The sequence below is a fragment of the Engystomops pustulosus genome, chromosome 5, assembly GCF_040894005.1.
Source record: "Engystomops pustulosus chromosome 5, aEngPut4.maternal, whole genome shotgun sequence".
Lineage (NCBI taxonomy): Eukaryota > Metazoa > Chordata > Amphibia > Anura > Leptodactylidae > Engystomops > Engystomops pustulosus.
The window spans coordinates 207,447,920-207,472,598 of NC_092415.1; the positions used below are offsets into that span (position 1 = coordinate 207,447,920).

The following is a 24,679-nucleotide window of genomic DNA, read 5'->3' on the forward strand; positions in this document are numbered from 1 at the left end:
AGGTTTGGGTGGGTGATATGTCAGGTGTGAGGGGTAGAGGTTTGGGTGGGTGATATGTCAGGTGTGGGGTGTAGAGGTTTGGGTGGGTGATATGTCAGGTGTAGAGGTTTGGGTGGGGTGATATGTCAGGTGTGAGGGGTAGAGGTTTGGGTGGGTGATATGTCAGGTGTCAGGTGTAGAGGTTTGGGTGGGTGATATATCAGGTGTCAGGTGTAGAGGTTTGGGTGGGTGATATGTCAGGTGTGAGGTGTAGAGGTTTGGGTGGGTGATATGTCAGGTGTGAGGTGTAGAGGTTTGGGTGGGTGATATGTCAGGTGTGAGGTGTAGAGGTTTGGGTGGGTGATATGTCAGGTGTGAGGTGTAGAGGTTTGGGTGGGTGATATGTCAGGTGTGGGGTGTAGAGGTTTGGGTGGGTGATATGTCAGGTGTGGGTAGTAGAGGTTTGGGTGGGTGATATGTCAGGTGTGAGGTGTAGAGGTTTGGGTGGGTGATATGTCAGGTGTGAGGGGTAGAGGTTTGGGTGGGTGATATGTCAGGTGTGGGGTGTAGAGGTTTGGGTGGGTGATATGTCAGGTGTGAGGTGTAGAGGTTTGGGTGGGTGATATGTCAGGTGTGGGGTGTAGAGGTTTGGGTGGGTGATATGTCAGGTGTGAGGTGTAGAGGTTTGGGTGGGTGATATGTCAGGTGTGGGGTGTAGAGGTTTGGGTGGGTGATATGTCAGGTGTGAGGGGTAGAGGTTTGGGTGGGTGATATGTCAGGTGTGGGGTGTAGAGGTTTGGGTGGGTGATATGTCAGGGGTGAGGTGTAGAGGTTTGGGTGGGTGATATGTCAGGTGTGGGGTGTAGAGGTTTGGGTGGGTGATATGTCAGGTGTGGGGTGTAGAGGTTTGGGTGGGTGATATGTCAGGTGTAGAGGTTTGGGTGGGTGATATGTCAGGTGTGAGGTGCAGAGGTTTGGGTGGGTGATATGTCAGGTGTGAGGGTGTAGAGGTTTGGGTGGGTGATATGTCAGGTGTGAGGTGTAGAGGTTTGGGTGGGTGATATGTCAGGTGTGGGGTGTAGAGGTTTGGGTGGGTGATATGTCAGGTGTGAGGTGTAGAGGTTTGGGTGGGTGATATGTCAGGTGTGAGGGGTAGAGGTTTGGGTGGGTGATATGTCAGGTGTGGGGTGTAGAGGTTTGGGTGGGTGATATGTCAGGTGTGAGGTGTAGAGGTTTGGGTGGGTGATATGTCAGGTGTGAGGGGTAGAGGTTTGGGTGGGTGATATGTCAGGTGTGAGGGGTAGAGGTTTGGGTGGGTGATATGTCAGGTGTGGGGTGTAGAGGTTTGGGTGGGTGATATGTCAGGTGTAGAGGTTTGGGTGGGGTGATATGTCAGGTGTGAGGTGTAGTGGTTTGGGTGGGTGATATGTCAGGTGTGAGGGGTAGAGGTTTGGGTGGGTGATATGTCAGGTGTGGGGTGTAGAGGTTTGGGTGGGTGATATGTCAGGTGTGGGGTGTAGAGGTTTGGGTGGGTGATATGTCAGGTGTGAGGTGTAGAGGTTTGGGTGGGTGATATGTCAGGTGTGAGGGTGTAGAGGTTTGGGTGGGTGATATGTCAGGTGTGAGGTGTAGAGGTTTGGGTGGGTGATATGTCAGGTGTGAGGGTGTAGAGGTTTGGGTGTGTGATATGTCAGGTGTGAGGTGTAGAGGTTTGGGTGGGTGATATGTCAGGTGTGAGGTGTAGAGGTTTGGGTGGGTGATATATCAGGTGTCAGGTGTAGAGGTTTGGGTGGGTGATATGTCAGGTGTGGGGTGTAGAGGTTTGGGTGGGTGATATGTCAGGTGTGGGGTGTAGAGGTTTGGGTGGGTGATATGCCAGGGGTGAGGTGTAGAGGTTTGGGTGGGTGATATGTCAGGTGTGGGGTGTAGAGGTTTGGGTGGGTGATATGTCAGGTGTGAGGTGTAGAGGTTTGGGTGGGTGATATGTCAGGTGTGAGGTGCAGAGGTTTGGGTGGGTGATATGTCAGGTGTGAGGTGTAGAGGTTTGGGTGGGTGATATGTCAGGTGTGGGGTGTAGAGGTTTGGGTGGGTGATATGTCAGGTGTGGGGTGTAGAGGTTTGGGTGGGGTGATATATCAGGTGTCAGGTGTAGAGGTTTGGGTGGGTGATATGTCAGGTGTGGGGTGTAGAGGTTTGGGTGGGTGATATGTCAGGTGTGGGGTGTAGAGGTTTGGGTGGGTGATATGTCAGGTGTGGGTAGTAGAGGTTTGGGTGGGTGATATGTCAGGTGTAGAGGTTTGGGTGGGTGATATGTCAGGTGTGAGGTGCAGAGGTTTGGGTGGGTGATATGTCAGGTGTGAGGGTGTAGAGGTTTGGGTGGGTGATATGTCAGGTGTGAGGTGTAGAGGTTTGGGTGGGTGATATGTCAGGTGTAGAGGTTTGGGTGGGTGATATGTCAGGTGTGAGGTGCAGAGGTTTGGGTGGGTGATATGTCAGGTGTGAGGTGTAGAGCTTTGGGTGGGTGATATGTCAGGTGTGAGGTGTAGAGGTTTGGGTGGGTGATATGCCAGGGGTGAGGTGTAGAGGTTTGGGTGGGTGATATGTCAGGTGTGAGGTGTAGAGGTTTGGGTGGGTGATATGTCAGGTGTGAGGTGTAGAGGTTTGGGTGGGTGATATATCAGGTGTCAGGTGTAGAGGTTTGGGTGGGTGATATGTCAGGTGTGGGGTGTAGAGGTTTGGGTGGGTGATATGTCAGGTGTGGGGTGTAGAGGTTTGGGTGGGTGATATGCCAGGGGTGAGGTGTAGAGGTTTGGGTGGGTGATATGTCAGGTGTGGGGTGTAGAGGTTTGGGTGGGTGATATGTCAGGTGTGAGGTGTAGAGGTTTGGGTGGGTGATATGTCAGGTGTGAGGTGTAGAGGTTTGGGTGGGTGATATGTCAGGTGTGAGGTGTAGAGGTTTGGGTGGGTGATATGTCAGGTATGGGGTGTAGAGGTTTGGGTGGGTGATATGTCAGGTATGGGGTGTAGAGGTTTGGGTGGGTGATATGTCAGGTGTGAGGTGTAGAGGTTTGGGTGGGTGATATGTCAGGTGTGGGGTGTAGAGGTTTGGGTGGGTGATATGTCAGGTGTGAGGTGTAGAGGTTTGGGTGGGGTGATATGTCAGGTGTGGGGTGTAGAGGTTTGGGTGGGTGATATGTCAGGTGTGGGGTGTAGAGGTTTGGGTGGGTGATATGTCAGGTGTGGGGTGTAGAGGTTTGGGTGGGTGATATGTCAGGTGTGGGGTGTAGAGGTTTGGGTGGGTGATATGTCAGGTGTGAGGTGTAGAGGTTTGGGTGGGTGATATGTCAGGTGTGAGGTGTAGAGGTTTGGGTGGGTGATATGTCAGGTGTGAGGTGTAGAGGTTTGGGTGGGTGATATGTCAGGTGTGAGGTGTAGAGGTTTGGGTGGGTGATATGTCAGGTGTAGAGGTTTGGGTGGGTGATATGTCAGGTGTAGAGGTTTGGGTGGGTGATATGTCAGGTGTGGGGTGTAGAGGTTTGGGTGGGTGATATGCCAGGGGTGAGGTGTAGAGGTTTGGGTGGGTGATATGTCAGGTGTGAGGTGTAGAGGTTTGGGTGGGTGATATGTCAGGTGTGAGGTGTAGAGGTTTGGGTGGGGTGATATGTCAGGTGTGAGGTGTAGAGGTTTGGGTGGGTGATATGCCAGGGGTGAGGTGTAGAGGTTTGGGTGGGTGATATGTCAGGTGTGAGGTGTAGAGGTTTGGGTGGGTGATATGTCAGGGGTGAGGTGTAGAGGTTTGGGTGGGTGATATGTCAGGTGTGGGGTGTAGAGGTTTGGGTGGGTGATATGTCAGGTGTGAGGTGTAGAGGTTTGGGTGGGTGATATGTCAGGTGTAGAGGTTTGGGTGGGTGATATGTCAGGTGTGAGGTGTAGAGGTTTGGGTGGGTGATATGTCAGGTGTGAGGTGTAGAGGTTTGGGTGGGTGATATGTCAGGTGTGGGGTGTAGAGGTTTGGGTGGGTGATATGTCAGGTGTGAGGTGTAGAGGTTTGGGTGGGTGATATGTCAGGTGTGAGGTGTAGAGGTTTGGGTGGGTGATATGTCAGGGGTGAGGTGTAGAGGTTTGGGTGGGTGATATGTCAGGTGTGAGGTGTAGAGGTTTGGGTGGGTGATATGTCAGGGGTGAGGTGTAGAGGTTTGGGTGGGTGATATGTCAGGGGTGAGGTGTAGAGGTTTGGGTGGGTGATATGTCAGGTGTGAGGTGTAGGGGTTTGGGTGTGTGATATGTCAGGTGTGAGGTGTAGAGGTTTGGGTGGGTGATATGTCAGGTGTGGGGTGTAGAGGTTTGGGTGTGTGATATGTCAGGTGTGAGGTGTAGAGGTTTGGGTGGGTGATATGCCAGGTGTGAGGTGTAGAGGTTTGGGTGGGTGATATGTCAGGTGTGGGGTGTAGAGGTTTGGGTGGGTGATATGTCAGGTGTGAGGTGTAGAGGTTTGGGTGGGTGATATGTCAGGTGTGAGGTGTAGGGGTTTGGGTGTGTGATATGTCAGGTGTGAGGTGTAGAGGTTTGGGTGGGTGATATGTCAGGTGTGGGGTGTAGAGGTTTGGGTGGGTGATATGTCAGGTGTGAGGTGTAGAGGTTTGGGTGGGTGATATGTCAGGTGTGAGGTGCAGAGGTTTGGGTGGGTGATATGTCAGGTGTGAGGTGTAGAGGTTTGGGTGGGTGATATGTCAGGTGTAGAGGATTGGGTGGGTGATATGTCAGGTGTAGAGGTTTGGGTGGGTGATATGTCAGGTGTGGGGTGTAGAGGTTTGGGTGGGTGATATGTCAGGTGTGGGGTGTAGAGGTTTGGGTGGGTGATATGTCAGGTGCGAGGTGTAGAGGTTTGGGTGGGTGATATGTCAGGTGTGAGGTGTAGAGGTTTGGGTGGGTGATATGTCAGGTGTGGGGTGTAGAGGTTTGGGTGGGTGATATGTCAGGTGTGAGGTGTAGAGGTTTGGGTGGGTGATATGTCAGGGGTGAGGTGTAGAGGTTTGGGTGGGTGATATGTCAGGTGTGAGGTGTAGGGGTTTGGGTGGGTGATATGTCAGGTGTGAGGTTTGGGTGGGTGATATGTCAGGTGTGAGGTTTGGGTGGGTGATATGTCAGGTGTGAGGTGTAGAGGTTTGGGTGGGTGATATGTCAGGTGTGAGGTGTAGAGGTTTGGGTGGGTGATATGTCAGGTGTGAGGTGTAGAGGTTTGGGTGGGTGATATGTCAGGTGTGAGGTGTAGAGGTTTGGGTGGGTGATATGTCAGGTGTGGGGTGTAGAGGTTTGGGTGGGTGATATGTCAGGTGTGGGGTGTAGAGGTTTGGGTGGGTGATATGTCAGGTGTGAGGTGTAGAGGTTTGGGTGGGTGATATGTCAGGTGTGAGGTGTAGAGGTTTGGGTGGGTGATATGTCAGGTGTGAGGGTGTAGAGGTTTGGGTGGGTGATATGTCAGGTGTGAGGTGTAGAGGTTTGGGTGGGTGATATGTCAGGTGTGGGGTGTAGAGGTTTGGGTGGGTGATATGTCAGGTGTGGGGTGTAGAGGTTTGGGTGGGTGATATGTCAGGTGTGAGGTGTAGAGGTTTGGGTGGGTGATATGTCAGGTGTGAGGTGTAGAGGTTTGGGTGAGTGATATGTCAGGTGTGGGGTGTAGAGGTTTGGGTGGGGTGATATATCAGGTGTCAGGTGTAGAGGTTTGGGTGGGTGATATGTCAGGTGTGGGGTGTAGAGGTTTGGGTGGGTGATATGTCAGGTGTGGGGTGTAGAGGTTTGGGTGGGTGATATGTCAGGTGTGGGTAGTAGAGGTTTGGGTGGGTGATATGTCAGGTGTAGAGGTTTGGGTGGGTGATATGTCAGGTGTGAGGTGCAGAGGTTTGGGTGGGTGATATGTCAGGTGTGAGGGTGTAGAGGTTTGGGTGGGTGATATGTCAGGTGTGAGGTGTAGGGGTTTGGGTGTGTGATATGTCAGGTGTGAGGTGTAGAGGTTTGGGTGGGTGATATGTCAGGTGTGAGGTGTAGAGGTTTGGGTGGGTGATATGTCAGGTGTGAGGTGTAGAGGTTTGGGTGGGTGATATGTCAGGTGTGGGGTGTAGAGGTTTGGGTGGGTGATATGTCAGGTGTGGGGTGTAGAGGTTTGGGTGGGTGATATGTCAGGTGTGGGGTGTAGAGGTTTGGGTGGGTGATATGTCAGGTGTGGGGTGTAGAGGTTTGGGTAGGTGATATGTCAGGTGTGAGGTGTAGAGGTTTGGGTAGGTGATATGTCAGGTGTGAGGTGTAGAGGTTTGGGTGGGTGATATGTCAGGTGTGAGGTGTAGAGGTTTGGGTGGGTGATATGTCAGGTGTGAGGTGTAGAGGTTTGGGTGGGTGATATGTCAGGTGTGGGGTGTAGAGGTTTGGGTGGGTGATATGTCAGGTGTGGGGTGTAGAGGTTTGGGTGGGTGATATGCCAGGGGTGAGGTGTAGAGGTTTGGGTGGGTGATATGTCAGGTGTGGGGTGTAGAGGTTTGGGTGGGTGATATGTCAGGTGTGGGGTGTAGAGGTTTGGGTGGGTGATATGTCAGGTGTGGGGTGTAGAGGTTTGGGTGGGTGATATGTCAGGTGTAGAGGTTTGGGTGGGTGATATGTCAGGTGTGGGGTGTAGAGGTTTGGGTGGGTGATATGTCAGGTGTGAGGTGTAGAGGTTTGGGTGGGTGATATGCCAGGGGTGAGGTGTAGAGGTTTGGGTGGGTGATATGTCAGGTGTGAGGTGTAGAGGTTTGGGTGGGTGATATGTCAGGTGTGAGGTGTAGAGGTTTGGGTGGGTGATATGTCAGGTGTGAGGTGTAGAGGTTTGGGTGGGTGATATGTCAGGTGTGGGGTGTAGAGGTTTGGGTGGGTGATATGCCAGGGGTGAGGTGTAGAGGTTTGGGTGGGTGATATGTCAGGTGTGAGGTGTAGAGGTTTGGGTGGGTGATATGTCAGGTGTGAGGTGTAGAGGTTTGGGTGGGTGATATGTCAGGGGTGAGGTGTAGAGGTTTGGGTGGGTGATATGTCAGGTGTGGGGTGTAGAGGTTTGGGTGTGTGATATGCCAGGGGTGAGGTGTAGAGGTTTGGGTGGGTGATATGTCAGGTGTGAGGTGTAGAGGTTTGGGTGGGTGATATGTCAGGGGTGAGGTGCAGAGGTTTGGGTGGGTGATATGTCAGGTGTGGGGTGTAGAGGTTTGGGTGGGTGATATGTCAGGTGTGAGGTGTAGAGGTTTGGGTGGGTGATATGTCAGGTGTAGAGGTTTGGGTGGGTGATATGTCAGGTGTGAGGTGTAGAGGTTTGGGTGGGTGATATGTCAGGTGTGAGGTGTAGAGGTTTGGGTGGGTGATATGTCAGGTGTGGGGTGTAGAGGTTTGGGTGGGTGATATGTCAGGTGTGAGGTGTAGAGGTTTGGGTGGGTGATATGTCAGGTGTGAGGTGTAGAGGTTTGGGTGGGTGATATGTCAGGTGTAAGGTGTAGAGGTTTGGGTGGGTGATATGTCAGGTGTGAGGTGTAGAGGTTTGGGTGGGTGATATGTCAGGGGTGAGGTGTAGAGGTTTGGGTGGGTGATATGTCAGGGGTGAGGTGTAGAGGTTTGGGTGGGTGATATGTCAGGTGTGAGGTGTAGGGGTTTGGGTGTATGATATGTCAGGTGTGAGGTGTAGAGGTTTGGGTGGGTGATATGTCAGGTGTGAGGGGTAGAGGTTTGGGTGGGTGATATGTCAGGTGTGGGGGGTAGAGGTTTGGGTGAGTGATATGTCAGGTGTGGGGTGTAGAGGTTTGGGTGGGTGATATGTCAGGTGTGAGGTGTAGAGGTTTGGGTGGGTGATATGTCAGGTGTGAGGTGTAGAGGTTTGGGTGGGTGATATGTCAGGTGTGGGGTGTAGAGGTTTGGGTGGGTGATATGTCAGGTGTGAGGTGTAGAGGTTTGGGTGGGTGATATGTCAGGTGTGAGGGGTAGAGGTTTGGGTGGGTGATATGTCAGGTGTAGAGGTTTGGGTAGGTGATATGTCAGGTGTGAGGTGTAGAGGTTTGGGTGGGTGATATGTCAGGTGTGGGGCGTAGAGGTTTGGGTGGGTGATATGTCAGGTGTGAGGTGTAGAGGTTTGGGTGGGTGATATATCAGGTGTGAGGTGTACAGGTTTGGGTGGGTGATATGTCAGGTGTGGGGTGTAGAGGTTTGGGTGGGTGATATGTCAGGTGTGGGGTGTAGAGGTTTGGGTGGGTGATATGTCAGGTGTGAGGGTGTAGAGGTTTGGGTGGGTGATATGTCAGGTGTGGGGTGTAGAGGTTTGGGTGAGTGATATGTCAGGTGTGAGGTGTAGAGGTTTGGGTGGGTGATATGTCAGGTGTGGGGTGTAGAGGTTTGGGTGGGTGATATGTCAGGTGTGGGGTGTAGAGGTTTGGGTGAGTGATATGTCAGGTGTGAGGTGTAGAGGTTTGGGTGGGTGATATGTCAGGTGTGGGGTGTAGAGGTTTGGGTGGGTGATATGTCAGGTGTGAGGTGTAGAGGTTTGGGTGGGTGATATGTCAGGTGTGGGGTGTAGAGGTTTGGGTGGGTGATATGTCAGGTGTGGGGTGTAGAGGTTTGGGTGGGTGATATGTCAGGTGTGAGGGGTAGAGGTTTGGGTGGGTGATATGTCAGGTGTGAGGTGTAGAGGTTTGGGTGGGTGATATGTCAGGTGTGGGGTGTAGAGGTTTGGGTGGGTGATATGTCAGGTGTGGGGTGTAGAGGTTTGGGTGGGTGATATGTCAGGTGTAGAGGTTTGGGTGGGTGATATGTCAGGTGTGGGGTGTAGAGGTTTGGGTGGGTGATATATCAGGTGTGGGGTGTAGAGGTTTGGGTGGGTGATATGTCAGGTGTGGGGTGTAGAGGTTTGGGTGGGTGATATGTCAGGTGTGGGGTGTAGAGGTTTGGGTGGGTGATATGTCAGGTGTGAGGTGTAGAGGTTTGGGCGGGTGATATGTCAGGTGTAGAGGTTTGGGTGGGTGATATGTCAGGTGTGAGGTGTAGAGGTTTGGGTGGGTGATATGTCATGTGTGGGGTGTAGAGGTTTGGGTGGGTGATATGTCAGGTGTAGAGGTTTGGGTGGGTGATATGTCAGGTGTGGGGTGTAGAGGTTTGGGTGGGTGATATGTCAGGTGTGAGGGGTAGAGGTTTGGGTGGGTGATATGTCAGGTGTGAGGTGTAGAGGTTTGGGTGGGTGATATGTCAGGTGTGAGGTGTAGAGGTTTGGGTGGGTGATATGTCAGGTGTGAGGGGTAGAGGTTTGGGTGGGTGATATGTCAGGTGTAGAGGTTTGGGTGGGTGATATGTCAGGTGTGGGGTGTAGAGGTTTGGGTGGGTGATATGTCAGGTGTGGGGTGTAGAGGTTTGGGTGGGTGATATGTCAGGTGTGAGGTGTAGAGGTTTGGGTGGGTGATATGTCATGTGTGGGGTGTAGAGGTTTGGGTGGGTGATATGTCAGGTGTAGAGGTTTGGGTGGGTGATATGTCAGGTGTGGGGTGTAGAGGTTTGGGTGGGTGATATGTCAGGTGTGAGGGGTAGAGGTTTGGGTGGGTGATATGTCAGGTGTGAGGTGTAGAGGTTTGGGTGGGTGATATGTCAGGTGTGAGGTGTAGAGGTTTGGGTGGGTGATATGTCAGGTGTGAGGGGTAGAGGTTTGGGTGGGTGATATGTCAGGTGTAGAGGTTTGGGTGGGTGATATGTCAGGTGTGGGGTGTAGAGGTTTGGGTGGGTGATATGTCAGGTGTGGGGTGTAGAGGTTTGGGTGGGTGATATGTCAGGTGTGAGGTGTAGAGGTTTGGGTGGGTGATATGTCAGGTGTGAGGTGTAGAGGTTTGGGTGGGTGATATGTCAGGTGTGAGGTGTAGAGGTTTGGGTGGGTGATATGTCAGGTGTGGGGTGTAGAGGTTTGGGTGGGTGATATGTCAGGTGTGGGGTGTAGAGGTTTGGGTGGGTGATATGTCAGGTGTGAGGTTTGGGTGGGTGATATGTCAGGTGTGAGGTTTGGGTGGGTGATATGTCAGGTGTGAGGTGTAGAGGTTTGGGTGGGTGATATGTCAGGTGTGGGGTGTAGAGGTTTGGGTGGGTGATATGTCAGGTGTGGGGTGTAGAGGTTTGGGTGGGTGATATGTCAGGTGTGAGGTGTAGAGGTTTGGGTGGGTGATATGTCAGGTGTGGGGTGTAGAGGTTTGGGTGGGTGATATGTCAGGTGTGGGGTGTAGAGGTTTGGGTGGGTGATATGTCAGGTGTGAGGTGTAGAGGTTTGGGTGGGTGATATGTCAGGTGTGGGGTGTAGAGGTTTGGGTGGGTGATATGTCAGGTGTGGGGTGTAGAGGTTTGGGTGGGTGATATGTCAGGTGTGAGGTTTGGGTGGGTGATATGTCAGGTGTGAGGTGTAGAGGTTTGGGTGGGTGATATGTCAGGTGTGGGGTGTAGAGGTTTGGGTGGGTGATATGTCAGGTGTGGGGTGTAGAGGTTTGGGTGGGTGATATGTCAGGTGTGAGGTGTAGAGGTTTGGGTGGGTGATATGTCAGGTGTGGGGTGTAGAGGTTTGGGTGGGTGATATGTCAGGTGTGAGGTGTAGAGGTTTGGGTGGGTGATATGTCATGTGTGGGGTGTAGAGGTTTGGGTGGGTGATATGTCAGGTGTGAGGGTGTAGAGGTTTGGGTGGGTGATATATCAGGTGTGAGGTGTAGAGGTTTGGGTGGGTGATATGTCATGTGTGGGGTGTAGAGGTTTGGGTGGGTGATATGTCAGGTGTGAGGTGTAGAGGTTTGGGTGGGTGATATGTCAGGTGTGAGGTGTAGAGGTTTGGGTGGGTGATATGTCAGGTGTGGGGTGTAGAGGTTTGGGTGGGTGATATGTCAGGTGTGAGGGGTAGAGGTTTGGGTGGGTGATATGTCAGGTGTGAGGTGTAGAGGTTTGGGTGGGTGATATGTCAGGTGTGAGGTGTAGAGGTTTGGGTGGGTGATATGTCAGGTGTGAGGTGTAGAGGTTTGGGTGGGTGATATGTCAGGTGTAGAGGTTTGGGTGGGTGATATGTCAGGTGTGGGGTGTAGAGGTTTGGGTGGGTGATATGTCAGGTGTGAGGTGTAGAGGTTTGGGTGGGTGATATGTCAGGTGTGAGGGGTAGAGGTTTGGGTGGGTGATATGTCAGGTGTGAGGTGTAGAGGTTTGGGTGGGTGATATGTCAGGTGTGAGGTGTAGAGGTTTGGGTGGGTGATATGTCAGGTGTGAGGTGTAGAGGTTTGGGTGGGCGATATGTCAGGTGTGAGGTGTAGAGGTTTGGGTGGGTGATATGTCAGGTGTGAGGTGTAGAGGTTTGGGTGGGTGATACGTCAGGTGTGAGGTGTAGAGGTTTGGGTGGGTGATATGTCAGGTGTGAGGTGTAGAGGTTTGGGTGGGTGATATGTCAGGTGTGAGGGGTAGAGGTTTGGGTGGGTGATATGTCAGGTGTGGGGTGTAGAGGTTTGGGTGGGTGATATGTCAGGTGTGAGGTGTAGAGGTTTGGGTGGGTGATATGTCAGGTGTAGAGGTTTGGGTGGGTGATATGTCAGGTGTGAGGTGTAGAGGTTTGGGTGGGTGATATGTCAGGTGTGAGGGGTAGAGGTTTGGGTGGGTGATATGTCAGGTGTGAGGTGTAGAGGTTTGGGTGGGTGATATGTCAGGTGTGGGGTGTAGAGGTTTGGGTGGGTGATATGTCAGGTGTGAGGTGTAGAGGTTTGGGTGGGTGATATGTCAGGTGTAGAGGTTTGGGTGGGTGATATGTCAGGTGTGGGGTGTAGAGGTTTGGGTGGGTGATATGTCAGGTGTGAGGTGTAGAGGTTTGGGTGGGTGATATGTCAGGTGTGAGGTGTAGAGGTTTGGGTGGGTGATATGTCAGGTGTGGGGTGTAGAGGTTTGGGTGGGTGATATGTCAGGTGTGGGGTGTAGAGGTTTGGGTGGGTGATATGTCAGGTGTGAGGTGTAGAGGTTTGGGTGGGTGATATGTCAGGTGTGGGGTGTAGAGGTTTGGGTGGGTGATATGTCAGGTGTGAGGGTGTAGAGGTTTGGGTGGGTGATATGTCAGGTGTGAGGTGTAGAGGTTTGGGTGGGTGATATGCCAGGTGTAGAGGTTTGGGTGGGTGATATGTCAGGTGTGAGGGGTAGAGGTTTGGGTGGGTGATATGTCAGGTGTAGAGGTTTGGGTGGGTGATATGTCAGGTGTGGGGTGTAGAGGTTTGGGTGGGTGATATGTCAGGTGTGAGGTGTAGAGGTTTGGGTGGGTGATATGTCAGGGGTAGAGGTTTGGGTGGGTGATATGTCAGGTGTGAGGTGTAGAGGTTTGGGTGGGTGATATGTCAGGTGTGGGTAGTAGAGGTTTGGGTGGGTGATATGTCAGGTGTGAGGTGTAGAGGTTTGGGTGGGTGATATGTCAGGTGTGGGTAGTAGAGGTTTGGGTGGGTGATATGTCAGGTGTGAGGTGTAGAGGTTTGGGTGGGTGATATGTCAGGTGTGGGGTGTAGAGGTTTGGGTGGGTGATATGTCAGGTGTGAGGTGTAGAGGTTTGGGTGGGTGATATGTCAGGTGTGAGGTGTAGAGGTTTGGGTGGGTGATATGTCAGGTGTAAGGTGTAGAGGTTTGGGTGGGTGATATGTCAGGTGTGAGGTGTAGAGGTTTGGGTGGGTGATATGTCAGGGGTGAGGTGTAGAGGTTTGGGTGGGTGATATGTCAGGGGTGAGGTGTAGAGGTTTGGGTGGGTGATATGTCAGGTGTGAGGTGTAGGGGTTTGGGTGTATGATATGTCAGGTGTGAGGTGTAGAGGTTTGGGTGGGTGATATGTCAGGTGTGAGGGGTAGAGGTTTGGGTGGGTGATATGTCAGGTGTGGGGGGTAGAGGTTTGGGTGAGTGATATGTCAGGTGTGGGGTGTAGAGGTTTGGGTGGGTGATATGTCAGGTGTGAGGTGTAGAGGTTTGGGTGGGTGATATGTCAGGTGTGAGGTGTAGAGGTTTGGGTGGGTGATATGTCAGGTGTGGGGTGTAGAGGTTTGGGTGGGTGATATGTCAGGTGTGAGGTGTAGAGGTTTGGGTGGGTGATATGTCAGGTGTGAGGGGTAGAGGTTTGGGTGGGTGATATGTCAGGTGTAGAGGTTTGGGTAGGTGATATGTCAGGTGTGAGGTGTAGAGGTTTGGGTGGGTGATATGTCAGGTGTGGGGCGTAGAGGTTTGGGTGGGTGATATGTCAGGTGTGAGGTGTAGAGGTTTGGGTGGGTGATATATCAGGTGTGAGGTGTACAGGTTTGGGTGGGTGATATGTCAGGTGTGGGGTGTAGAGGTTTGGGTGGGTGATATGTCAGGTGTGGGGTGTAGAGGTTTGGGTGGGTGATATGTCAGGTGTGAGGGTGTAGAGGTTTGGGTGGGTGATATGTCAGGTGTGGGGTGTAGAGGTTTGGGTGAGTGATATGTCAGGTGTGAGGTGTAGAGGTTTGGGTGGGTGATATGTCAGGTGTGGGGTGTAGAGGTTTGGGTGGGTGATATGTCAGGTGTGGGGTGTAGAGGTTTGGGTGAGTGATATGTCAGGTGTGAGGTGTAGAGGTTTGGGTGGGTGATATGTCAGGTGTGGGGTGTAGAGGTTTGGGTGGGTGATATGTCAGGTGTGAGGTGTAGAGGTTTGGGTGGGTGATATGTCAGGTGTGGGGTGTAGAGGTTTGGGTGGGTGATATGTCAGGTGTGGGGTGTAGAGGTTTGGGTGGGTGATATGTCAGGTGTGAGGGGTAGAGGTTTGGGTGGGTGATATGTCAGGTGTGAGGTGTAGAGGTTTGGGTGGGTGATATGTCAGGTGTGGGGTGTAGAGGTTTGGGTGGGTGATATGTCAGGTGTGGGGTGTAGAGGTTTGGGTGGGTGATATGTCAGGTGTAGAGGTTTGGGTGGGTGATATGTCAGGTGTGGGGTGTAGAGGTTTGGGTGGGTGATATATCAGGTGTGGGGTGTAGAGGTTTGGGTGGGTGATATGTCAGGTGTGGGGTGTAGAGGTTTGGGTGGGTGATATGTCAGGTGTGGGGTGTAGAGGTTTGGGTGGGTGATATGTCAGGTGTGAGGTGTAGAGGTTTGGGCGGGTGATATGTCAGGTGTAGAGGTTTGGGTGGGTGATATGTCAGGTGTGAGGTGTAGAGGTTTGGGTGGGTGATATGTCATGTGTGGGGTGTAGAGGTTTGGGTGGGTGATATGTCAGGTGTAGAGGTTTGGGTGGGTGATATGTCAGGTGTGGGGTGTAGAGGTTTGGGTGGGTGATATGTCAGGTGTGAGGGGTAGAGGTTTGGGTGGGTGATATGTCAGGTGTGAGGTGTAGAGGTTTGGGTGGGTGATATGTCAGGTGTGAGGTGTAGAGGTTTGGGTGGGTGATATGTCAGGTGTGAGGGGTAGAGGTTTGGGTGGGTGATATGTCAGGTGTAGAGGTTTGGGTGGGTGATATGTCAGGTGTGGGGTGTAGAGGTTTGGGTGGGTGATATGTCAGGTGTGGGGTGTAGAGGTTTGGGTGGGTGATATGTCAGGTGTGAGGTGTAGAGGTTTGGGTGGGTGATATGTCATGTGTGGGGTGTAGAGGTTTGGGTGGGTGATATGTCAGGTGTAGAGGTTTGGGTGGGTGATATGTCAGGTGTGGGGTGTAGAGGTTTGGGTGGGTGATATGTCAGGTGTGAGGTGTAGAGGTTTGGGTGGGTGATATGTCAGGTGTGAGGGGTAGAGGTTTGGGTGGGTGATATGTCAGGTGTAGAGGTTTGGGTGGGTGATATGTCAGGTGTGGGGTGTAGAGGTTTGGGTGGGTGATATGTCAGGTGTGGGGTGTAGAGGTTTGGGTGGGTGATATGTCAGGTGTGAGGTGTAGAGGTTTGGGTGGGTGATATGTCAGGTGTGAGGTGTAGAGGTTTGGGTGGGTGATATGTCAGGTGTGAGGTGTAGAGGTTTGGGTGGGTGATATGTCAGGTGTGGGGTGTAGAGGTTTGGGTGGGTGATATGTCAGGTGTGGGGTGTAGAGGTTTGGGTGGGTGATATGTCAGGTGTGAGGTTTGGGTGGGTGATATGTCAGGTGTGAGGTTTGGGTGGGTGATATGTCAGGTGTGAGGTGTAGAGGTTTGGGTGGGTGATATGTCAGGTGTGGGGTGTAGAGGTTTGGGTGGGTGATATGTCAGGTGTGGGGTGTAGAGGTTTGGGTGGGTGATATGTCAGGTGTGAGGTGTAGAGGTTTGGGTGGGTGATATGTCAGGTGTGGGGTGTAGAGGTTTGGGTGGGTGATATGTCAGGTGTGGGGTGTAGAGGTTTGGGTGGGTGATATGTCAGGTGTGAGGTGTAGAGGTTTGGGTGGGTGATATGTCAGGTGTGGGGTGTAGAGGTTTGGGTGGGTGATATGTCAGGTGTGGGGTGTAGAGGTTTGGGTGGGTGATATGTCAGGTGTGAGGTTTGGGTGGGTGATATGTCAGGTGTGAGGTGTAGAGGTTTGGGTGGGTGATATGTCAGGTGTGGGGTGTAGAGGTTTGGGTGGGTGATATGTCAGGTGTGGGGTGTAGAGGTTTGGGTGGGTGATATGTCAGGTGTGAGGTGTAGAGGTTTGGGTGGGTGATATGTCAGGTGTGGGGTGTAGAGGTTTGGGTGGGTGATATGTCAGGTGTGAGGTGTAGAGGTTTGGGTGGGTGATATGTCATGTGTGGGGTGTAGAGGTTTGGGTGGGTGATATGTCAGGTGTGAGGGTGTAGAGGTTTGGGTGGGTGATATATCAGGTGTGAGGTGTAGAGGTTTGGGTGGGTGATATGTCATGTGTGGGGTGTAGAGGTTTGGGTGGGTGATATGTCAGGTGTGAGGTGTAGAGGTTTGGGTGGGTGATATGTCAGGTGTGAGGTGTAGAGGTTTGGGTGGGTGATATGTCAGGTGTGGGGTGTAGAGGTTTGGGTGGGTGATATGTCAGGTGTGAGGGGTAGAGGTTTGGGTGGGTGATATGTCAGGTGTGAGGTGTAGAGGTTTGGGTGGGTGATATGTCAGGTGTGAGGTGTAGAGGTTTGGGTGGGTGATATGTCAGGTGTGAGGTGTAGAGGTTTGGGTGGGTGATATGTCAGGTGTAGAGGTTTGGGTGGGTGATATGTCAGGTGTGGGGTGTAGAGGTTTGGGTGGGTGATATGTCAGGTGTGAGGTGTAGAGGTTTGGGTGGGTGATATGTCAGGTGTGAGGGGTAGAGGTTTGGGTGGGTGATATGTCAGGTGTGAGGTGTAGAGGTTTGGGTGGGTGATATGTCAGGTGTGAGGTGTAGAGGTTTGGGTGGGTGATATGTCAGGTGTGAGGTGTAGAGGTTTGGGTGGGCGATATGTCAGGTGTGAGGTGTAGAGGTTTGGGTGGGTGATATGTCAGGTGTGAGGTGTAGAGGTTTGGGTGGGTGATACGTCAGGTGTGAGGTGTAGAGGTTTGGGTGGGTGATATGTCAGGTGTGAGGTGTAGAGGTTTGGGTGGGTGATATGTCAGGTGTGAGGGGTAGAGGTTTGGGTGGGTGATATGTCAGGTGTGGGGTGTAGAGGTTTGGGTGGGTGATATGTCAGGTGTGAGGTGTAGAGGTTTGGGTGGGTGATATGTCAGGTGTAGAGGTTTGGGTGGGTGATATGTCAGGTGTGAGGTGTAGAGGTTTGGGTGGGTGATATGTCAGGTGTGAGGGGTAGAGGTTTGGGTGGGTGATATGTCAGGTGTGAGGTGTAGAGGTTTGGGTGGGTGATATGTCAGGTGTGGGGTGTAGAGGTTTGGGTGGGTGATATGTCAGGTGTGAGGTGTAGAGGTTTGGGTGGGTGATATGTCAGGTGTAGAGGTTTGGGTGGGTGATATGTCAGGTGTGGGGTGTAGAGGTTTGGGTGGGTGATATGTCAGGTGTGAGGTGTAGAGGTTTGGGTGGGTGATATGTCAGGTGTGAGGTGTAGAGGTTTGGGTGGGTGATATGTCAGGTGTGGGGTGTAGAGGTTTGGGTGGGTGATATGTCAGGTGTGGGGTGTAGAGGTTTGGGTGGGTGATATGTCAGGTGTGAGGTGTAGAGGTTTGGGTGGGTGATATGTCAGGTGTGGGGTGTAGAGGTTTGGGTGGGTGATATGTCAGGTGTGAGGGTGTAGAGGTTTGGGTGGGTGATATGTCAGGTGTGAGGTGTAGAGGTTTGGGTGGGTGATATGCCAGGTGTAGAGGTTTGGGTGGGTGATATGTCAGGTGTGAGGGGTAGAGGTTTGGGTGGGTGATATGTCAGGTGTAGAGGTTTGGGTGGGTGATATGTCAGGTGTGGGGTGTAGAGGTTTGGGTGGGTGATATGTCAGGTGTGAGGTGTAGAGGTTTGGGTGGGTGATATGTCAGGGGTAGAGGTTTGGGTGGGTGATATGTCAGGTGTGAGGTGTAGAGGTTTGGGTGGGTGATATGTCATGTGTGGGGTGTAGAGGTTTGGGTGGGTGATATGTCAGGTGTGGGGTGTAGAGGTTTGGGTGGGTGATATGTCAGGTGTGGGTAGTAGAGGTTTGGGTGGGTGATATGTCAGGTGTGAGGTGTAGAGGTTTGGGTGGGTGATATGTCAGGTGTGAGGGGTAGAGGTTTGGGTGGGTGATATGTCAGGTGTGAGGGGTAGAGGTTTGGGTGGGTGATATGTCAGGTGTGAGGTGTAGAGGTTTGGGTGGATGATATGTCAGGTGTGGGGTGTAGAGGTTTGGGTGGGTGATATGTCAGGTGTGGGGTGTAGAGGTTTGGGTGGGTGATATGTCAGGTGTGAGGTGTAGAGGTTTGGGTGGGTGATATGTCAGGTGTAGAGGTTTGGGTGGGTGATATGTCAGGTGTGAGGTGTAGAGGTTTGGGTGGGTGATATGTCAGGTGTGGGGTGTAGAGGTTTGGGTGGGTGATATGTCAGGTGTGAGGGGTAGAGGTTTGGGTGGGTGATATGTCAGGTGTGAGGTGTAGAGGTTTGGGTGGGTGATATGTCAGGTGTGAGGGGTAGAGGTTTGGGTGGGTGATATGTCAGGTGTGAGGGGTAGAGGTTTGGGTGGGTGATATGTCAGGTGTGAGGTGTAGAGGTTTGGGTGGGTGATATGTCAGGTGTAGAGGTTTGGGTGGGTGATATGTCAGGTGTGAGGTGTAGAGGTTTGGGTGGGTGATATGTCATGTGTGGGGTGTAGAGGTTTGGGTGGGTGATATGTCAGGTGTGGGGTGTAGAGGTTTGGGTGGGTGATATGTCAGGTGTGAGGTGTAGAGGTTTGGGTGGGTGATATGTCAGGTGTGAGGTGTAGAGGTTTGGGTGGGTGATATGTCAGGTGTGAGGTTTGGGTGGGTGATATGTCAGGTGTGGGGTGTAGAGGTTTGGGTGGGTGATATGTCAGGTGTGGGGTGTAGAGGTTTGGGTGGGTGATATGTCAGGTGTGAGGTTTGGGTGGGTGATAAGTCAGGTGTGAGGTTTGGGTGGGTGATATGTCAGGTGTGAGGTGTAGAGGTTTGGGTGGGTGATATGTCAGGTGTGGGGTGTAGAGGTTTGGGTGGGTGATATGTCAGGTGTGGGGTGTAGAGGTTTGGGTGGGTGATATGTCAGGTGTGAGGTGTAGAGGTTTGGGTGGGTGATATGTCAGGTGTGGGGTGTAGAGGTTTGGGTGGGTGATATGTCAGGTGTGAGGTGTAGAGGTTTGGGTGGGTGATATGTCAGGTGTAGAGGTTTGGGTGGGTGATATGTCAGGTGTGAGGTGTAGAGGTTTGGGTGGGTGATATGTCATGTGTGGGGTGTAGAGGTTTGGGTGGGTGATATGTCAGGTGTAGAGGTTTGGGTGGGTGATATGTCAGGTGTGGGGTGTAGAGGTTTGGGTGGGTGATATGTCAGGTGTGAGGGGTAGAGGTTTGGGTGGGTGATATGTCAGGTATGGGGTGTAGAGGTTTGGGTGGGTGATATATCAGGTGTCAGGTGTAGAGGTTTGGGTGGGTGATATGTCAGGTGTGGGGTGTAGAGGTTTGGGTGGGTGATATGTCAGGTGTGAGGTGTAGAGGTTTGGGTGGGTGATATGTCAGGTGTGAGGTGTAGAGGTTTGGGTGGGTGATATGTCAGGTGTGGGGTGTAGAGGTTTGGGTGGGTGATATGTCAGGTGTGAGGTGTAGAGGTTTGGGTGGGTGATATGTCAGGTGTGAGGTGTAGAGGTTTGGGTGGGTGATATGTCAGGTGTGAGGTGTAGAGGTTTGGGTGGGTGATATGTCAGGTGTGAGGGGTAGAGGTTTGGGTGGGTGATATGTCAGGTGTGAGGTGTAGAGGTTTGGGTGGGTGATATGTCAGGTGTGAGGTGTAGAGGTTTGGGTGGGTGATATGTCAGGTGTGGGGTGTAGAGGTTTGGGTGGGTGATATGTCAGGTGTGAGGTGTAGAGGTTTGGGTGGGTGATATGTCAGGTGTAGAGGTTTGGGTGGGTGATATGTCAGGTGTGGGGTGTAGAGGTTTGGGTGGGTGATATGTCAGGTGTGGGGTGTAGAGGTTTGGGTGGGTGATATGTCAGGTGTGAGGTGTAGAGGTTTGGGTGGGTGATATGTCAGGTGTGAGGTGTAGAGGTTTGGGTGGGTGATATGTCAGGTGTGAGGTGTAGAGGTTTGGGTGGGTGATATGTCAGGTGTGGGGTGTAGAGGTTTGGGTGGGTGATATGTCAGGTGTGAGGGTGTAGAGGTTTGGGTGGGTGATATGTCAGGTGTGAGGTGTAGAGGTTTGGGTGGGTGATATGCCAGGTGTAGAGGTTTGGGTGGGTGATATGTCAGGTGTGAGGGGTAGAGGTTTGGGTGGGTGATATGTCAGGTGTGGGGTGTAGAGGTTTGGGTGGGTGATATGTCAGGTGTGAGGGTGTAGAGGTTTGGGTGGGTGATATGTCAGGTGTGAGGTGTAGAGGTTTGGGTGGGTGATATGTCAGGGGTAGAGGTTTGGGTGGGTGATATGTCAGGTGTGGGGTGTAGAGGTTTGGGTGGGTGATATGTCAGGTGTGAGGTGTAGAGGTTTGGGTGGGTGATATGTCAGGTGTGGGGTGTAGAGGTTTGGGTGGGTGATATCTCAGGTGTGGGGTGTAGAGGTTTGGGTGGGTGATATGTCAGGTGTGAGGTTTGGGTGGGTGATATGTCAGGTGTGGGGTGTAGAGGTTTGGGTGGGTGATATGTCAGGTGTGGGGTGTAGAGGTTTGGGTGGGTGATATGTCAGGTGTGAGGTTTGGGTGGGTGATATGTCAGGTGTGAGGTTTGGGTGGGTGATATGTCAGGTGTGAGGTGTAGAGGTTTGGGTGGGTGATATGTCAGGTGTGGGGTGTAGAGGTTTGGGTGGGTGATATGTCAGGTGTGAGGTGTAGAGGTTTGGGTGGGTGATATGTCAGGTGTGGGTAGTAGAGGTTTGGGTGGGTGATATGTCAGGTGTGAGGTGTAGAGGTTTGGGTGGGTGATATGTCAGGTGTAAAGGTTTGGGTGGGTGATATGTCAGGTGTGAGGGGTAGAGGTTTGGGTGGGTGATATGTCAGGTGTGAGGGGTAGAGGTTTGGGTGGGTGATATGTCAGGTGTAGAGGATTGGGTGGGTGATATGTCAGGTGTGGGGTGTAGAGGTTTGGGTGGGTGATATGTCAGGTGTAGAGGATTGGGTGGGTGATATGTCAGGTGTGGGGTGTAGAGGTTTGGGTGGGTGATATATCAGGTGTGGGGTGTAGAGGTTTGGGTGGGTGATATGTCAGGTGTGAGGTGTAGAGGTTTGGGTGGGTGATATGTCAGGTGTAGAGGTTTGGGTGGGGTAATATTTTAGGTATAGGTGGAGGGATATTTCGGGTATGAGGTGTGGAGGTGACACCTTGTGGTCGGTCACCTGTTCAGCTGCTTTTGTAGTTGGTCCAGCCTGTTCCCTAATTCACATTTTTGCCGCCGGCTGAGGGAAGGCACGGGAGGGCTGAGGGTGGAGTGTGCGGGGATGGTGCATCGCGGCAGCTCCTGGTACTGACGGCCGTTCCGATCCCCCCAAAAGCTGAAGATGTTTGATACCCCGGAGAAGGCTCCTAGAGGAAGGAGGAGATCAGTGTGAGTCCTGGTCACATATGACGGAGCGTTGGCGGCTCATCTCCACCTGCGTGTTACCTGATAGGTGATTGCACACGTCGCCCCCGCTCTGATCCGCCTCCACGTCTCCTCCACTCGCTGCTGTGAAGTTACTGCACGTGGCACGTGTGGGGGAGAGCTCCACGGTGTTGGACACTGGGGGCGGCTGCTCATCATCACTGGACGATGGACTGGACGGGGGACTACTGTGCTGCTCGCCCCAACTTTTATCTTCCGCTGCTAGATTGTTCCGGATTAAACGACTCGACCTTTGACCTTTCTTGACCTCCCCGGCATGGTCCGCATCTGTGGCGGTAAACAGAACATCAGCAGCTGCTTTTGCAGTTGCAATACCACACACAACCTGCAGTCAGGTGTGGAGCAGCCATATTATACATCTTTTGAAGCGGTCCATGATTAGTCACACGTCTGAACCGCTTGTCCTCACCTTTGTCTGTCCGTCTGCGGAATGACAACTTGCGCCGCCGGAGTTTGTTAAAGCCGCTGTCAGACTCATCGCTGCTCGGAGATCCTGGGATCATGTTGGTCTAAAACAAGAAAGAGAAAAGTTAGTGAACTTTGGCTGAAACTACCGACCTCTGGAACAACCGGAAGCCAAACATATGATATGAGAAGTGTACAAAGGAGCTCCCCCTAGTGGAAGCACCGTGATTTACTTATCTGGTTATCTTACACTGTACTCTAATCACATCCGGAGCTGCATTCAATGTGACCACATTGTGGAGATCTATCCATGTTACCCCATGGTCAGACTTTTGCCTGGGGGCCATAGACTCTAGGGGGCACGCACAAGTCTGTGGTACACTCACATCTCTCAGGTTAAAGGTGATCTCTAGGCTGGACCAGAAGTAGTCGGAGAACTCGGGATACATGTCCAGGACTTCAAGGAGGTCTTCCCGGTGAATCTTGTGAAGGTCACAGTAGGTCAGGGCTCGGACATCGGCATTGGATTTTCCTGGTCGGGCGTATAGATTAAGCGGCTCTCCGAATATGTCATTCTTCCCTGTGGGAAAGGTGACAGGGTCAGGAACGTCCATGGACAAGGTCATATGGCAGATCCGACTGATAGCCCTCAGGATGATACGCACCGAGTATGGCAACCACCACGTCTCCCCGTAAGATCTCAATGGATCCCCGGGAAAGGAAGTAAAGAGCCGTGAGGACATCACCAGCGTGCACCAGGGTGTCCCCCGGGGGTGCATGGGTGGTCTTAAACTTCATGGCTAGGGCACGCAGACAGCCCTTTGTGGCTCCTTTGAATGGTTTGCAGTTTTGAAGAAGACTTCTGTTCAGATGGAGACAAATGTCCGCTTGGAGGCACTCGGGGAAACCCTTCAAGACCTTCATACGGGGGATAAAGAGACCAAAGGTATGATATAAGACAGGGAAGGGGAACAGAAGGGAAAAATATCAGGAGGGTAAAGATGATAAAGGGCACAAGAGGGCAAAGACTGACAGAAGAAGATAGATGGACACAAGTGATGGGGGGGACAGAAGGACACGAGTGATGGGGGGGACAGAAGGACACGAGTGATGGAGAGGAGAGAAGGACACGAGTGATGGAGAGGAGAGAAGGGACACGAGTGATGGAGAGGAGAGAAGGGACACGAGTGATGGAGAGGAGAGAAGGACACGAGTGATGGAGAGGACAGAAGGACACGAGTGATGGAGAGGACAGAAGGACACGAGTGATGGAGAGGACAGAAGGACACGAGTGATGGAGAGAACAGAAGGACACGAGTGATGGAGAGGACAGAAGGACACGAGTGATGGAGAGGACAGAAGGACACGAGTGATGGAGAGGAGAGAAGGACACGAGTGATGGAGAGGAGAGAAGGGACACGAGTGATGGAGAGGAGAGAAGGGACACGAGTGATGGAGAGGAGAGAAGGACACGAGTGATGGAGAGGAGAGAAGGACACGAGTGATGGAGAGGAGAGAAGGACACGAGTGATGGAGAGGAGAGAAGGACACGAGTGATGGAGAGGACAGAAGGACACGAGTGATGGAGAGGACAGAAGGACACGAGTGATGGAGAGGAGAGAAGGACACGAGTGATGGAGAGGAGAGAAGGACACGAGTGATGGAGAGGAGAGAAGGACACGAGTGATGGAGAGGACAGAAGGACACGAGTGATGGAGAGGACAGAAGGACACGAGTGATGGAGAGGACAGAAGGACACGAGTGATGGAGAGGACAGAAGGACACGAGTGATGGAGAGGACAGAAGGACACGAGTGATGGAGAGGACAGAAGGACACGAGTGATGGAGAGGACAGAAGGACACGAGTGATGGAGAGGACAAAGGGACACGAGTGATGGAGAGGAGAGAAGGGACACGAGTGATGGAGAGGAGAGAAGGGACACGAGTGATGGAGAGGAGAGAAGGACACGAGTGATGGAGAGGACAGAAGGGCACGAGTGATGGAGAGGAGAGAAGGACACGAGTGATGGAGAGGAGAGAAGGGCACGAGTGATGGAGAGGAGAGAAGGACACGAGTGATGGAGAGGAGAGAAGGACACGAGTGATGGAGAGGAGAGAAGGGACACGAGTGATGGAGAGGAGAGAAGGACACGAGTGATGGAGAGGACAGAAGGACACGAGTGATGGAGAGGAGAGAAGGACACGAGTGATGGAGAGGACAGAAGGACACGAGTGATGGAGAGGACAGAAGGACACGAGTGATGGAGAGGAGAGAAGGACACGAGTGATGGAGAGGAGAGAAGGACACGAGTGATGGAGAGGAGAGAAGGACACGAGTGATGGAGAGGAGAGAAGGACACGAGTGATGGAGAGGAGAGAAGGACACGAGTGATGGAGAGGAGAGAAGGACACGAGTGATGGAGAGGAGAGAAGGACATGTGTGATGTAGAGGACAGTAGCACAAGGGTGATGAAAAGAAGGACACGAGTGATGGAGAGGACAGAAGGACACGAGTGATGGAGAGGACAGAAGGACACAAGTGATGTAGAGGACAGAAGGACACGAGTGATGGAGAGGACAGAAGGACACAAGTGATGTAGAGGACAGAAGGACACGAGTGATGGAGAGGACAGAAGTACATGTGTGATGTAGAGGACAGTAGCACAAGGGTGATGAAAAGAAGGACACGAATGATGGAGAGGACAGAGAATGACAGGATATAAGAGAAATATTGCGCTCACTGCGTTCATGTCGATGCCGTTGGTGTAGGACCACGCATGTTGGAAATACTCCTCCAGTCGCTGCCTCAAGGGGTTAGGAATCTGATGGAAACGGATGAATTCACGGACCCGCAGCATCTGGGTGTGATAGCGGGCAGTGCCCGAGTACAGGCGCTGGATGATAGCTGACACATTCCCAAATATACTGGCATACATGAGCGCTAGAGAGAGAGAGAGGGCAGTGTTATATATATTACATCACACGTACAGCTAAGCCTGACACTAACTGCATATAATATACATCCTGGTGACTGAAAATACAACTGCAGCCCCATGTACTACACTGTAACATACTGATATATCCATGACCATGATTGCAGCTCTGGAGTATAATACAGGTTGTAATACCGGATCAGTAATTTCATATATATACACTGTGGGGCA

General features: G+C 52.4%; 1 protein-coding gene across 3 annotated transcripts in view; it reads right to left on the minus strand.

Moving 5' to 3' along the window:
- The window catches only part of KCNH2 (potassium voltage-gated channel subfamily H member 2), a 306,690-nt gene that overhangs the window by 2,619 nt on the left and 279,392 nt on the right, over positions 1–24,679 (minus strand). For all 3 annotated transcript variants that reach the window (XM_072154448.1, XM_072154449.1, XM_072154447.1), the window contains 6 exons: positions 24,257–24,456; positions 22,181–22,433; positions 21,902–22,095; positions 21,520–21,619; positions 21,111–21,377; positions 20,845–21,031 (listed from right to left, as the gene is read on the minus strand). In XM_072154448.1, the coding sequence (XP_072010549.1) occupies positions 20,845–21,031; positions 21,111–21,377; positions 21,520–21,619; positions 21,902–22,095; positions 22,181–22,433; positions 24,257–24,456 (1,201 nt within the window). The remainder of the gene's footprint in view (positions 1–20,844; positions 21,032–21,110; positions 21,378–21,519; positions 21,620–21,901; positions 22,096–22,180; positions 22,434–24,256; positions 24,457–24,679) is intronic.